A 16880-nucleotide genomic window follows, 5' to 3' on the forward strand; every position below is an offset into this window, starting at 1 on the left:
AGGTTGAGGTTTATAAATTTTGAGTGCAAATAGTCATTATGGCTGGTGGGATTTTCTCTTGATACTTGGAGCCTCCCACAGGCCTACTGAGTACCTGCCTGTTCCTACTCCAGCATGGGTATTTACTCTAGCTAGTCCCTTTGCCTGGAATCCTCTTCTCCCATTAAACCTCCTCATGGCTTTGAAGACTTGGCTTAAATGCTGTCTTCACGAGACCTACCCTGACCACACTATTTAAAATAGAAAGTTCCTTGCCCTAGATTTCCTAACTTCCCTTAGGAAGTGTATCTTATTCTCTAACACTCATCACTTTCTCACATACTACATCATTTGTTGTTTCTTATTTCATGCTATAACTCTCTTCCTCTACCTCCACTACATGTTTAAGCATCACAAGGGCTTGGATTTTTGCCTGCTTCATTTATTCCTGTATTTCAGGTATCTAGGAAAGTGCCTGGAATATAGCATATATATTCAGTGAAATATTCACTGAATAATATAATTAGTTGATTCTTTTGGTCTGGTGATCATAAGGTTCAGCAGACTAAATTCTTTAGCACATTATTTAATGTCAATTGACATATCCTTGAAAGCAGTATTGTTGTCTTATTACTGTTATTTTAGGTTATTAGTTTTAATAATACATTGCACTGAGTGGGCTCTTAATACTCTTCATAGTGTTTTCCTGTTCATGATACCATGGTAGTCTAATTTAGTATACTGGAGCCTGATAGTCATCTCATTACCTAATGGCATAAAAATAACAATTTATTTATATTCTTCCACGTACTTAATTTTCTTAGTGTGAGCTGACCTACGTTACTTATTCCCACTTATTATAGGCAGTTTGTGTTTATATATAGCTACTAACTGAATGGCTTGCATTTAGCAGGTGTCTATAAATATCTGTTGATGTAATTTATTGTAACACTTCAGTATAGTTTTCACTAACCTGTCAAGGTTTACTGAACATTTCTAAGAAGAAATATTTAAATTAGACTACTTATTAAATTTTTAGCCCAGAGCATTATATAAAAGGGCAAATTTTAAAGATTCATAAGAAATTAGTTTATTTTTGAAAGTAATTTTTTACTGTATTTAGATTTTTTTCCTTAAATTGCTGATTGATTTTTAAAACTATTTTTCTCTAGCTCTCAAGACTTGAATCTATTAGTTACCTCTTATCTTTGTACCTAAGAAGGGTTTCTAATGTGAGATAAATTTCTGAGCCATGGTAATGTTTCCTCCAGGCTGAAGAAGGAATTTGGGTGTGTAGATTTGTTTATTGTGTTGCTTCAGCACTTCTGCAGCTTTGCTTCAGTAACAGGACTGCCATGTTAGCAAAAAAAACAACACTGAATCTTGCTACTTCCTCAGCTCGGCAGAGAATTACACCACTGCCTCATCTCCCTACCAGAATCTTTTTTATAAGGATTTTAAAAAGATCAAATATTTCTTTTAAAATGATACTAGAATCCTGAAATTCAGTTGTCATAGAGTTTTGATGTAGTGATTGCAATTAAATATTTATATAATGTGTCTAGACCACTAAGGGAATTAGAACACTGATAATAGCATAACTTGTTTTAGGAATTTTAGATTCAGTGCTGGAAATACACTGACTGGTAAATAATTAAAGAATTGTAAAAGGTATATGACTTATCTCTTAGAGGACATATACATTCCTATCAGTTTACTGGCAGCTATATTGAAGTATAATCTGTGACTTTGATCAAAACATATTCTTTATATTTTTTGGAAAGAAGCCTCCTATGGAGTCTACTCTTTATATTACATATTTGAAACATTCATTTTATATTTAATTGTATTTAAAAAATGAATTTGAATAGTGAATGTTAATTTTCATTTAACAGTATTACTGAAGTATATTTGAAGCAACAGATAATTTCTTTAAATTGACTCAATGTTGTATTAGGTGGCTATTTGAAGATAAAAACACTTAAAAAACCTTAGTGACATCAATATCAAAAAGAAGAGCCAGAAGCAGTTTTGCTGCTTGAAAATATTTATCTTGTAACCTGTCACAGTACTTTAAGATCATGTCATAAGCAAGGTTGAAAGGAAACCTGCAAACCTGAGTGCCCTCACCCTGGGAGGCATTCCTATAGTATAATGGACTGGACTAATTATTAATGATTCTATATATATTATTTTGATGTAACGGACCCGTGATTGAAAACTAGGGGGTGGCCTCTGGTGTTATGTAACATGTATATTTGTTTTTGTCCATGGTTCCTGGCTCATAGCTCCTAAAATCCTTGTCATCTCCAAAAGCAAAAAGATCATGTCATAAAGATTAACAAAATCTGATTCTTGCAATTGTTGATGATTTAGAGGGAATAATTCATTGATTTTGAGAATTACATATATTATTATTTAAATCAATTTTATCTATAATTTATGAAATTATGGAATCCATGCTATGGGATAACATCTATGAATTTTTGTAAGATTTCCAGTTATGTTGTTTATGTTTTGGCGTGATTAATTAACATGTTTAGATCTAGATTTTAATTTTTTTCTTTTGGAATAAAAAAGTTAAGATTTATGTAAAAGCATCATCTTAAAGCAAATTCTTAAGTTCTTTTAAAAATCTACTTGCAACCTAATTTTATGTTATATCTATGTCAATTTTATTGTTATTAACAATGTTATTTGTCATTACTTGTAACAACAAACTAATTCTTTCAAAACTTATGTCTTCCAATTACCAGTAGATATGTGTTTACTAAATGAAATAGGTAACTGTTTATCAGGCAACATGTGATAGCACATTATAGAGTCACAGCTTTTCCAACAGAGATGATTTTTTATTAGTTCAAAATTATTTCTCCGCATCAGTAACTAAAAATGTTCTCATCTCTTTTACTTATTATGAAATGCTCCCGAGTTATTAAAGTGGTATAACCATGAACCAACTCCACTTGGGGAAAAAATAGCTGTTATTGAATAAAAATAGAAAAAGGTGTTTGAAAAACTGTTAAATTCAGCACTCTTCTCATTAATAACGCTTTTCAGTTTATTCCTGGATGTCTATTTATATGCATCTATATGTAATATATGTATGTATATGCATGAAATCAATCTTTTGTTATAAGAACAAACATTTTCACTCATTGTGTACATTGGTGTCTGCCACTGACAGGATTGTTTGCAAAGTCAGTGATAACACGTGTCATTTTACTAAGTGATTAATTTCTATTGGCTCAAATCACTAGGTTAGTAAGACAAAGTAGTTACTCATACTCAAAAATGCATAATCAGTAAATAGTTTTGGGATTTATCGCTTTTTAGACTTGAACTGTTCCACTTATTTCTGAAATGGATGGATTATTTCCAGTAAACACAAAAATGAAAACCTTTTAGCAAGTCTTCTAGTCTTAATCTTTTAGAGCAAATTAAGTCCTTTAAAAGGATGTCTTCGTTTGTTCTATTTGTCAGTAATGTATTACTTTCACTTTATCATTTTGCTTTCACTTTATTTTTAAAAAAATTATAACTAGTCCATCAAATTAGATCACTTTGATTTATAATACTGTGTTACAAATGTGTGCAAGTCAAATTTTGCATGCATTTTAAACCACCTTATTTAAAAATTACCATTATGTGTAGCAAAGATGGCAACAGTATAAGTTCCTAGCTTTGAGATCAAGATAGAATGAAATGAATTAGTTCTATGCATTATAATTATTTAACTTTAAAACTGGGTAAAAGTATATGAACTTCAGCATGTACTTCAGTCTTTCCACAACATTTACTTAGTTCAAACTTTATGGCAGGTATTCTGCCAGGTGTTGAAGATGCATACATGAGAAAGACAGTGATCCTTCCTGTCTTTGGGAGCTTTGGGAAGCTCATAAAAATTTGACAGAGATAGAAAAGGTGGTGGTACTGGGGGAAAGTGGACTTTATTATTTAGCATTTATTGGGTACACACAATGCAGACACTTTGTATTATTTTAATTAGCTCTTGCAATACCCCATAAGGTATTTTTATTACTCCCATTTTACAGAAGGAGAAATAGTCTTAGAGGTGACAAGTGGCCCAAGATCATAAAACTAGTAAGTGGCCAAGTTGTGATGCAGGCCTTTGATACTCCACACTCCATGTTAATTTATACTATAGGAAACCTTTTGTATGCCAAGCATAATGAAGATGTGAAAATGGGTAATGTATGGTCCCTGTCCTCAAATAGTTCTAAGTTTTGTGACAACAACTCATGCTCTAAAAAATCTAAGATTCCATTATTTTAGGCTATGTTTATTTAAACCTGTCTTACCACAGTTTCACTCAAAAGCATTAGATGATGATAAAAGGATGATTAAACCACATTTTTCCATTAATAGTTGTTTTCATTCATTCATTATTTTAGGCTCAGAGGTACATATGTAGGTTTCGTACATGGGTATGTTACATGATGCTGAGGTTTGGGCTTCTAATAATCCCATATCCCAGATAATGAACGTAGTACCCAATAGGTAGTTTTTCAACCTCTGCCCCACTCGCACCTTTCCCCACAATTTGGACTCTCCAGTGTTTATAGTTCCCATCTTTGTGACCCTGTATACCCAATGTTTACTTCCCACTTTTAAGTGAAAACTTACAGTATTTGATTTTATTTCTGCATGGATTTGCTTAAGATAATGGCCTCCAGCATCATTTATTGGTTGCAAATGACATGATTTCATTCTTTTATATGGCTGCAAAGTATTCCATGGTGTATATGTACCACATTTTCTTTATCCAGTCTGCTGGTAAAAGGCACCTGGGTTGAATCCATGTCTTTGCTATGTGAATAGTGCTGGGATAAACATACAAATGCAGGTGTCTTTTTGGAGGAATTATTTATTTTCCTTTGGCTATATACCCAATATGGGGATTGCTGCATCGAATGGTAATTCTATTTTTAGTTCCTTGAGAAATGTCCAAGCTGCTTTTCACAGGGCCTGAACTAATTTGCACTCTCACCGGCAGTGTATAAGTGTTCCCTTTCTCCACAAACTTGTTAAAATCTGTTACTTTTTGACCTTTTAATAATAGTCATTCTGACTGGTGTGAGGTGGTATCTCATTGTGGTTTTGATTTGCATCTCTCTGATGATTAGTGATGTTGAGCATTCTTTCATATGTTTGTTGGCCACTTAAATCTTCTTTTGAGCAGTGTCTGTTCATGTCCTTTGCCCAATTTTTAATGGAGTTACTTGTTTTTTTCTTGTTGGTTTAAGTTTCTTATAGATTCTGGATATTAGTCCTTTGTTGGATGCATAGTTTGCCAGTATTTTCTCCCATTCTATAGATTGTCTGTTTACTCTATTGATAGTTTCTTTTGCTGTGCAGAAGCTCTTTAGTTTAATTGGGCCCCAATTTTCAGTTTTTGGTTTTGTTACATTTACTTCTGAAGACTTAGTCATAGGTTATTTGTCTAGGCAAGTGACTGGAAGGGTATTTCCTAGGTTTTCTTCTAGGAAGAAAGGTTTTTAGTTTGAGGTCTTACATTTAAGTCTTTAATTCACCTTGAGTTAATTTTTTTTGTATCTTGAGATGTAAGACTCCAGTTTCATTCTTCTGCATATGGTTAGCCAGTTTTCCTGGCACATATATTGTGAATAGGGTGTCTTTCCGCATTACTTATTTTTGTCAATTTTGTTAAAGATCAGTTGGTTGTAGGTGTGCAGCTTTATTTCAGGTGTCTCTACTCTGTTCCCTTGGTCTGGGTAAACCACATTTTGAACATGAATCTGTTGATTCATTTTCTATTCTTTCTTAATTTTTTCTGTAAGAGATTTTTGTATCAAAATCTTATAACTGGTGTGGCTTACTGCTATTAATTATCTTCCCCCCCCTCCTTTTTTTTTTTTTTTTTTTTTGAGATGGAGTCTTGTTCTGTTGCCAGGCTGGAGTGCAGTGGTGCAATCTCGGCTCACTGCAACCTCCACCTCCTGGGTTCAAGCGATTCTCCTGCCTCAGCCACCCGAGTAGCTGGGACTACAGGCGTGCGCCACCACGTCCAGCTAATATTTTTTGTATTTTTTAGTAGAGATGGAGTTTCACCATGTTGGCTAGGATGGTCTCGATCTCTTGACCTTGTGATCCCTCCACCTCGGCCTCCCAAAATGCTGGTATTACAGGCATGAGGCACCACGCCAAGCCTATTAATTATCTTAAATTGCTGCTGAGGAATATTGTATTGTCCTATACAACTCATCTCTATTACTTTTGTTCATTAACCGTTCAAATAGAAAACCAGGGAGGTATCTGAGTTTTTCTTTTTAAATACCAGCTACTTTATTTTAGTTCAGGTAAAATTTAAATTTCTAGGGTAAAAAATTATGGTCAGGATTAGTTAGTTTTTGGATGCAGCTCAACATTTTAATCCATCTTCAAGTCCTCCTTGCAAAAAGCATGTAAATCTTTCCTATGTTATCAAGATACTTCATCATAATTATGGATGGAGTAAACCACAACATATCAAATTCTAGGTGCCACAAATCAACAAAATAAAAGATAACCAAGTGCTAGTAGTGTGTGTGTGTGTGTGTGTGTGTGTATAATCATTGATTTTCACCTTGAGTTGGTCATATAAAAATACCCAGGATACTTTTCAAATGCAGCATTAATACCATGAGATTTTGACATGCTATGTGTGTTGGAACAGGTAAGGACTGGAGCAGAACAGGCATTGGAAGATAGTCTCCAGGATATCTGGATTTCTGCGCTTTGAAAAAGATCTTCGGGTGCTTTTGATAGTTTCAGTTTCCCACTCCTCCAACCTCTTTTTTAAGAACACTGAAAAATATTGCCTAAAATAACCTCATGCATGTCAAGTCAATATGCATTTACCTCAACTGTATTTAACTTAATAATCATAATTCTTGTCGTTCAGTGAGAATGTATGCCAGGAACTATGAAAGTTGTATTGATTTTATTGTAAATAGTTAAAATTATTTGGTGCTCTATTATGCTTTAGTATATAATAGTTTAGACAAGTAATGTTTTATTTTACTGAATGAAGTTAATACGCTGAAAACAGATAATGTCTAACATCTCACAGATACTTGCTGTGTCACATTTCCTAGATTAATCTAATTTGTTGTTTGCAGCAACACCGTGAGGCAGGGACTGGGAAAACAGGCCTGGCTGGGGAAGACAGAGCCCCATGGGTAAATGGCTTGGCAAGGCAACAGTACCTTTGTACAAACTCCTCTGCAGAGATTGTGCATTGAGCAACCTATCCAGAGCCTATGTTCTTTACTACTGCACTTTGCTATTTTTTGCTAATAAGTTAGAGTTAGACTCTTTGCTGTAAATTTGCAATTTAATTAATTAGTTGCTGTTTACTGAGCACCTGTTCTTTCCATGGTTTGAGAATTTTCGTGTGTGTGTATATATACACCATATATGTGTAATTTATACAAGTCTGTTATTAATGTTTTTGATGTGAGTAAAAATCTAACCTTATAAAATGAAAAATTAATGTTTTATTGGATATTTTATTTGATACATTTTATTTGACACTTTTTAATTCTAGTTTATCGATGGTCGACTGGCAAAACTAAATGCAGGAAGGGGTTTCTCTGATGTATTTGAAGAAGAGATCACTTCAGGTGGCTTTTGTGGAGGTAAAGACAAGTTACAATATGATTATCCATTTTCTCAATAACAATTATCTTGGTCTTTGCACTTGTGTCTGATAAAACCTATTTCATAAACAACTAATGATTTTCTCCTAAATATGTAATGTCTTAAATACATTTTCCATCTTAGAAAAGCTATGAAATTAGCTTATTTTGCCTGATATCTGTTACTCAAGGCATTAAGTTGGCCTCATGAATTGGTAGCTGTTGGCCTGGATAATCTCTTAATATTGCTGGAAATTAGTAATACAGAAATCCAATCAACTCATATCTTCCTGTCTTTCCTTCCGAATAGTAGTAGTCTCTGCTAGAAAACTACTAGTGATGGTTATTACTGAGTATGAATTTAAGAACTGAGGTTATGATTGGTAATACAATCCAAAAAGAAGGGTCTGAACACCAAAATTCTTTATACATATTTAAGTAACTATTATTATTATACAGATGTCTTTACCTTTTTTACTTTATAGATCACTGCAGCATTAGGAAAGTTTCCAGTTTACCATTCCATAAGTACAATTAATCCTTCTAGTGTAAATGTTCAAATACTGTTATAATTATCTAGGCAATTAATAATTTATAAACTGATATTTTTGCATGATTGTTGTGGTGTATAGTCTTGACTTGCAGAGCATTTTGCTTGAGTCCTTGAAATGTCCTGTTCATTCGTTGAGTATTTGCTGAGTGCTTACAATGTATTAGGCACTGTTCTAAATATTAGGTGTACTAAATAAACAAAAATCCCTGTATTCTGTATCTTAGTGTGTTAAATTTTGGCCTGGTATAATAGCAATTTTTTAAACTTCTTTGTATGTTTGTTTTGAAGGAAAAAAATTTCAGTCTGTGTAAATAAATAGATGCTGGAATTCAGAAATGAAACATGAAAAGACAAAACATAATAGGTACTCATCTACACATTTCACAAAATTTAACGTTATTTTTAAGATTCATTTTCCCACCATGAAAATATAGAAACCATTGAGATAATTGGTTCATTAAAGGAGGTACAAATGAACTCAGTAGTTGTGGACCTTCATCTGATGTAAGTATAGCATTTCACTGAAAGCATTTAGCTTGGGGAAAAGTTAGTTTGCTTGACTCAGCAAGTAAGCTGAATGTGGAATCATTCAGCTCCTTGCTTCCTTCAGTTCATGGGTAAAAATTTAGCTTCAATGGAACTTTTGTGTTAAAATAACACTTTTTTACTTCTCAACTCAGACAAGCAAAATTTTGTCAGCTCATGGACAAGTTGCTTAAGGCATCTATTCAGTATTTGCATAACTGCTGTCTCATTATCTTTATGACCCGTGGGGCTAGCAGCTTTTATAGAATTGAAGATGACATTTTGTGACAATAAAAGGCTAGAACTATGTTCCTTTTGTGCAGTTAAATTCTGTAGTCTTAACCATTGGTCCAGGTACTTTTGTAATAGAGTAGAGATAGGTGGCTTTTCTGGTGGGAGGGCCCACTAAAATTTTTCACAAAAAGCCTTATTGTTTAAAAAAGATTAGGAGAATATGATTACCGATTAGTATCTGACTTAGAAACTGCTGCATTTTCAATATAACTTAATGCCCACTACTTTGTTGTTCTTTATTAAAATGAAAAGGTTTTGAACTCTTATTTTAATTTGAAAGAGCCAATACTTATCTAAAAGGAAAGCCTAATTTGACAAATATTTATTCCAGTGAGTACAGCAAAAAAGTCCCTTAGAAATTTGTGCCTGTCAAGCATTATTTTTAAATTATTCTGTTATGTTATTTTATACATAGACTTTTTTTGTAGATGAAAATAAAGCAAAATATGTTAGGATTTGAAATAAAAAGATGACTAATACAATAAAAATTAGCAGTGTTCTAACTATTAATTAGAAGATATCCATCTGTCTAGGGTGTGTGTGTATGTGTGTGTGTGCGCGTGTGTTTATAAAATGGTTCCTAGAGGTCAGTTCCAAACATGTCATTCACATTACCCTTGTGAGAAAGAATAATATATTGATGTCATGAAATTAACCTGTTGTTCAAAGAAGTAAACTGATCTAACTTTGTTTCTCTCATAATAATAGTAATATAATAATTGCTCATATTTATTGAGCACTAATTTGTGGCAGAAACTTTCCCAAGAGCTCTACAAATATTATCTCATTTAATCCTCACAACACCCAAAGAGGTACTTTTCTTTTTTTTTTTTTTTTTGTATTATACTTTAAGTTTTAGGGTACACGTGCACAATGTGCAGGTTAGTTACATATGTATACATGTGCCATGTTGGTGTGCTGCACCCAGTAACTCGTCATTTAACATTAGGTATATCTCCTAATGCTGTCCCTCCCCCCGCCCCCCACCCCACAACAGGCCCCAGTGTGTGACGTTCCCCTTCCTGTGTCCATGTGTTCTCATTGTTCAGTTCCCACCTATGAGTGAGAACATGCGGTGTTTGGTTTTTTGTCCTTGCGATACTTTGCTGAGAACAATGGTTTCCAGCTTCATCCATATCCCTACAAAGGACATGAAATCATCATTTTTTATGGCTGCATAGTATTCCATGGTGTATAGGTGCCACATTTTCTTAATCCAGCCAAGGAGGTACTTTCATTACCTCATTTTTATTGAGTATTCAGCTCAATAATTTACTCAAGGTCACACAGCCAGTAGTGGCCAGAGTCTCAATTCCACATGTGTCTATGTGGCTTCAAAGATATACTGTTTTTTACAGTAGATTTTCTTAATGCAAAAACATTCAGTAAACAAGAGTAATACTTAACCCCTTCCTACTCTGATTGAATCAAAGCAAAATTCTTATCTCTTTTGAATTTCTTGTAGATTTTTTACACATGAAGTCCTAGAAAGACCACCATGGCAGAAATTAACATTAACTAAAATTAAGAAAAAATTATGTTCCTTTAAGCAACAATAATTAGGAAATTTCAGAGAAACACCTATTTTCTCCTCTTTATCATTGCAGTAGTAGTTTATACACTATTTTTGTTAATGCCGATGGTTATGATAAAATGAATATGAATATGATGGAGCTTTATCATTATTGTGGCTCTGATTAAAAATATACAGTGCAGGACAGTCAGATAAGGAACATCTAGTTTCACATTTGAATCTAGAACTGTATGGTTAAAGAATCTGTGAATACATGCATTTTTTCAAAAACTGCCTCTGCCCTGTGAGCCCTCATCAGGACTATTAAGGAAATCCACGTCACACCTTATTCCTTCATGAGACCCTTGCAAAATCTTCGACCTTAACTTAAAAGGAAAATTTTAACTTAACTTAAAAGGAATGTGTGAAGGGAAGAGTAACCATGGGGTTTAAAAGATAATAAAACAGGACAGGAGTAGAACAAAGGATGCATTTAAATAAACACAATGTTGGTCTGTGAAAAAGCAGGTAAGGAATATTGAGTAGTTAAGAACATATTCTTTCTTTAAATACTTTTTTTCATTTAAAATGAAACTAGTTTTTACATTTACATCAACTTTAAATAGGAGAAATATTTTCAGAGTCATTTTATGAGGAGTGTGGTTACTCTCTATCACTAGCATGTGTTTCTTCCTTAGTTTACACATATAATCTGATGAGTCTTTTATTTGTTCATTTATTTATTTTTCCATTCTTATTTAGTTTTACTGACTAAGGTATCAAAGGAATTTGAAGAAGTGATAGGTAATATCAGTTTAGTGGCATTTTTCTGGCCTTGTTGAACAATTTAGACCAATTTATGTTTTGAGATAAATAAGTACAAATTACTGGAATTTAAGCAAGTACATTTGAAGAGAAAGTCTTGGCATAAATGAGAAATAGATATTTTGTCCTCGAGTGTGAGAAAATCACTTGTTTTATTAACAAAAATAATGTTAAGAATTTCCTCAGTAATGCCTATTATTGCCATAATCCAGTTATTTTAAAAGAAGGATTCTTAGGGATTTCTTTAACATTCAAATTAATTTTTAGAAGAATAACAGCTACCAAAGAATAATGTGCTTTTCTCATAAATACTGTGGAAATAGGAACCTTAAATCATAAAAGCACTAAAATTTAAAGGCACAATTAACCCTTAAAACTTTTAAAATAGGAATCTACCTAAATTGTACCATGTTTTCCTAACATCGAAGCAAGGGACTTCTTCTTTGCCCCTATACTATGAAATTTTAGATTATTACTGGTAATTCTCTCTATTAACCTTCTTTTTCAGGGTATTAGCCTTGAGCAGCCCCTTTCCCTTTCAAATATAATTGCTTTGGGTGTGATACAGAGGAAACTCTGTATAACTTAACTTTTAATCACATTTTATTTAGCAGTCTTAGAGGGAGTTTTTCAGAGTTGAAGGAATAATGAACTGGGGATTAAATTCCTAGATTCTTATTCTTTTTCAGTTGCTAGCCTTGAGAACATCGCTGAATAATACGTCATCATAGAACCTCAGTTTTCTATTTTGGCAAATTATTTATAGTAATAACGATCATTTATGATATTTCTTCAATATACTATGTACCATACTAAACATTGTTTAATCGTTATCTTTCATCCTCGCAATAATCCCGAAGGACAATGACTATTATGCTTATTTGATGAGTGAAGAACCTGATGCTCAGCCAAGTTAAGGACCTCATCCCAAATCACATCCTTCACAAAGATAGAGTAGGCCTGAGCTCCAAAGGTCCATTGGACTCCAAAGCCCACTTCCTTCTCATTGAACTGACTGCTTATGGCACTGTTTGCCTATTTTACAGTAGAAAAAGACAGTTCAAATAATGTAGATAAAAACATGCGATGACTTGTACAGAGCTGAAAATTAGCTTTTTTATTCCTCATAGTTCTAAATAAGACCCTAACCTTTCTACAGTAGTTTGAAACTTTTATGATAGCTAGTTTCTTTGTGGTTCAGAGGTTTAAAAAAATTGTTTTCTGGATTGACAAAGGTTACAGAATGCTAAACTGGTGTTTCTTCTTCCACTTTCTTACATTCATTTTGGGAAAATAATTAAAACACTTTCCAGAATACTGTGAATAATAACAAAGTCTTAAATATGTGATTTCCACTCAACCATTTTTAGTAGAGAAGTAAAAAGTATATGAACTGATGAGAGCTTTTTAATACAGAAAGAAACACATATGAATAATCTGGATGAATAAAGATCTGTGGGGTTTTTTTGTTGTTGTTTAAAAAATCTCTTTGAGAAATAAATTGGTAGAATAACTTGGAATGTTTTATTATTTTACAAGAGAAATATACTTTTAAAAGTTTAGTCAAGCCAAATACCACCTGAAACTCATACCTTTTAAACAGGGCAACTTATTGTTACAAAGGTTATTTTAGGTAGTTACATTTTGCTGTAGTTGTTTCACAAGTTAAGAAAAAAAAATTTGTCTTCATATTTCATCCTCCAGAAAAGGTGCAATGCTGTGTTCTGAGTAGTCAGAGATGTTTTTCAGAATAAAAATTGTTTTTTGATATTTCTTTTAAATTAGAGTAAGATTTTAAATGTAGAAGTGAATCCAGAGCTGGACACTTCTTGCCTGATGTTGATTAGGGATGCAAAGATAACAGCTAGAAAGAAATTTTGGGGCTGAGATCATTTTGTCTCTATTTTGTAAGAGCAAGGTGATACATCTTTTAAAATCCACAGCCACAAAGTAGAGGAGAACAGTATGTTTTAGGAGTTCTTTGTACTGGATAGTGTCTGAGTAGCCACTGGGACTTTAAAAAAAAAAAGAGATGGGGTCTTGCCCTGTCTCCCAGGCTGGAGTGCAGTGGCATAATCTTAGCACACTGCAACCTGGAACTCCTGGGCTCAAACAGTGCCCTGGCCACAGCCTTTCAAGTAGCTGGCACTATAGGTGGGAGCCACCACACCAGGCCTCGGATTTTGTTTTTTTACTGTGACTTTTTACCCTTGTGACTTAGGGAGTATTTAAGCTTTTAAACAAGAAAGTAGCTGAAATCTAACTGAGATCAGTTGATGGGAAAGATTAGATAAGTTGTATATGTATTTCTTTTTTTACCTTCTGATATCATCTTATTGACTAAATTATTTATCAATTTGGAACCAGATATGTTGATCGCCAGATTTTATTAGAACTACTTTTCTTAGCCCTTGAGCTTTTTCATAATCATGTCAGCCTATAACCTAAAAGCTGCATTTGCTTCACGTTTCCTTGGGTAATAGTTTTCTAACTTACAGATTTACAACTAGAGGATATTTTCAAAACTAAAACTGCAAGTTTACCTTAAAATAAAGTTAGCTACTAATCTCTGTTAATTTAGCAGCTGTAGAAGAATGCTTTTTTGTTGCCAAGGTTCTTTGCATTTCTAAATTTTCTTCTAGTTTTTTAAAAGTTCCCTATGTACATGAAATATTATTTTAAAAACAAACAAACAAAACAAATAAACCCAACTGTGTAAAGGAAGCAAAGTTTACAAAACAACATAGATGTTAAACATTGAAAAATCAGTTTGAAAAACATAAGAATTTTGGATTTCAAAAGAGAGGTTGGTTATATTTTCTCCTCTGAGGCTAATATTAAAGTGAAAGAAGATTGAACACTGTTAGCTTCATATATGGATGAAGAAAAAGTGATTCTCTGTTATTCCTAAAATTGCGAATTACTCTATTCCTAAGATTTAGAGCAATTTATTAGTTCTTATGATGTCATAGCCTTTATTGCTTCTTTTACAACATTGCATATAAAATTTGCCTACTAAAAATTGTTCAAATACTAGTTCTTGATACATTTTGGTTTACAGATTTATTTTTGATCAACCATTCCTGGCATCTCATTTTTATATATTCCAGGGAACCCGAGGTCATATCAACAATGGGTGCATACAGTCAAGGTAATCATAAGCTTTCAAATGTTATTCTTTCACTCTAATATAAATGGAGAAATGTTCAGCAAAAGTATGCTGTTTATACTTATGCTGTTTATTTGAAATATTTGAAATGTTTGTATATTTTGTCACATTTTAAATATTCTTACTTTATGTTTATAGTTTGTTGATACTCATTAAGATAATTTTTAAATGGAAAGTTTTGGTCCAAAGATAAATGGCTCATTTTGAAAAGCAAGATTTTACTGCCAAATTTTGTTTTTCTTATATTATTTTCCAGAAGAAGAAATTAGGTGGGTTAGTAGGATTTGATGGCAATTTTATAATTTGTGGTAATGTAGTTTTGTTAATATGATTTTTAAATATGAAACTTTCTCCCCCAGCCTGAGACTTTATTTGCCCGATATTAAAACAGCTGATAAACTTGTATTTCTTTCTTATTAAGCTTTAAATATGTTCAAATTGCTAGTCATATTGCTCAAGTCTACCTAAGCTTCAAGGAAGAAATGATCTTTAAAGTGATGTATTATATCAACTAAAGAACAAAATGGAAAGGGTACATTTTGTTTGAAATTATAGTACATAGAAACTTGAAAACACTGAACATGAAATAATTTGTATAGGTCTTTAAGTTGTGAGTAAAGCTCTTTCTTTTTTTATACAATTTACTATAATACTTTGTTTTCAGGACATTTTGGCTAAAAGTTTTTGGAAATATGTTTCTGTTTTCCTTTTGCAGAAGGGAGGTGCACTGTTCAACACAGCAATGACCAAAGCAACGCCTGCTGTACGGACAGCATATAAATTTGTAAGTTTTTTTGATATTTAAAAATCCTATTTATGAAATTATAAAACATTTTCCTAGACAATAGACATATAAATTCTGAATATTTTCTATTTTTTTTTAAATAAACCTAAAAAAAATTTAGGATTAATATTGACCAAAGCAAATTCAATTGTTAAAATTGTAACATTGCATGCAGAAGGTAGTTTCTTTTATATAATCTAAAAATGGTTCTCATTTTATTTCAAAGCTACCAGCAAAGTTGTGCAGCAAATTGAAACAGTTCTTGATGGGGTGCCATTTTGTAAAATATCATTATTTCATTTAACAACATTTTATATTCTTGCTGTGTATTTGTGGCTCAAGTGGAAAAAAAAAAAAAGAAAAATATAGCGAGATCTTTTCCCTCAAAGATGCATTGACTGTCTATTAACATTCTTCAGTGAGTCTCCAAGGCAAGCTTGTCCAACCCATGGCCTGTGGGCTGCATGCGACCTAGGATAGCTTTGAATGTGGCCTAACACAAATTCTTTTTTTTTGAGATGAAGTCTTGCTCTGTCACCTAGGCTGGAGTGCAGTGGCACGATCTCGGCTCACTGTAACCTCCGCCTTCTAGGTTCAAGTAGCTGGGATTACAGGCACCCACCACCACGCCTGGCTAATTTTTGTATTCTTAGTAGAAACGGGGTTTCATTATGTTGGCCAGGCTGGTCTCAAACCCCTGACCTCAAGTGATCTGCCCGCCTCGGCCTCTCAAAGTGCTGGGATTATAGGTGTGAGCCACTGCGCCCAGCCGCAACAGAAATTCTTAAACTTTCTTAAAACATTCCAAGATTTTTCTTGGAATTTTTCTTCTTCTTCTTCTTTTTTTTTTTTTTTTTAGCTTATCAGCTTTTGTTAATGTTAGTGTATTTTATGTGTGGCTCAACTCAATTCTTCTTCCTCTAATGTGGCCCAAGGAAGCCAAAAGATTGGACACCGCTGCTGTAAGACTTGCAGAAAAAAATAACGGGAATAATAGTAAGAATAATAAAGTAAATAATAAATGATAAAGTAAAAAAACTCTTTAATATGACAATTAAGACCCTTCAAAACCCAACCCTTCATGTCTAGTTCCTTTTCCCCCTACTCCTCAGAACGTTCCATATCTCTGAAGATACTTAGCTACTCCTCATTTCATGAATGTAAGATATTCTCCTCTGCCTTTTGATTCTTGCTCAAGCCATTCCTATTAATTGTAATGTCAGTTTCTTGGCCTTTATCCACCTAGTCAACACCAGTTCATTTCATAGGACTTAGTTCAGACATTATTTCCCCTGAAAAAATTTTTCTGAACCCTACACAATAAAAGTTTATATACATATTTTTGTCTTCTCAACCCTACACAAAAAATGTTTATATACATATTTTTGTCTTCTCAACCCTGCACAAAAATGTTTATATACATATTTTTGTATCTGTAGGACCTTCTGTTTCAACACTTGTTTTGTCCGTGTACATTTCTCTCTTAATACTAGTCTAGTAACTTCTCAGGAGAGAAGCTAGTGGGTTGTGTTCAATAATTTTTTTAAAATTCAATAGGTCAGATATTTTATATTTCT

At 33.1% G+C, this 16880-nt stretch overlaps 1 protein-coding gene across 12 annotated transcripts in view; it reads left to right on the forward strand.

Annotated features, from left to right (window-relative positions):
- DENND1B (DENN domain containing 1B) overlaps nt 1-16880 on the forward strand; it is a 292006-nt gene that overhangs the window by 238468 nt on the left and 36658 nt on the right. For 11 of the 12 annotated variants that reach the window (XM_055234175.2, XM_055234177.2, XM_063613729.1 and 8 more), the window contains 3 exons: nt 7550-7640; nt 14461-14501; nt 15235-15303. In XM_055234175.2, the coding sequence (XP_055090150.1) occupies nt 7550-7640; nt 14461-14501; nt 15235-15303 (201 nt within the window). Of the gene's footprint in view, nt 1-7549; nt 9374-14460; nt 14502-15234; nt 15304-16880 lie in introns of those variants that run through there. The other variant, XM_055234181.2, reaches the window with a different exon arrangement.

The sequence above is a fragment of the Symphalangus syndactylus genome, chromosome 19 (genome assembly GCF_028878055.3).
Source record: "Symphalangus syndactylus isolate Jambi chromosome 19, NHGRI_mSymSyn1-v2.1_pri, whole genome shotgun sequence".
Taxonomy (NCBI): Eukaryota; Metazoa; Chordata; class Mammalia; order Primates; family Hylobatidae; genus Symphalangus; species Symphalangus syndactylus.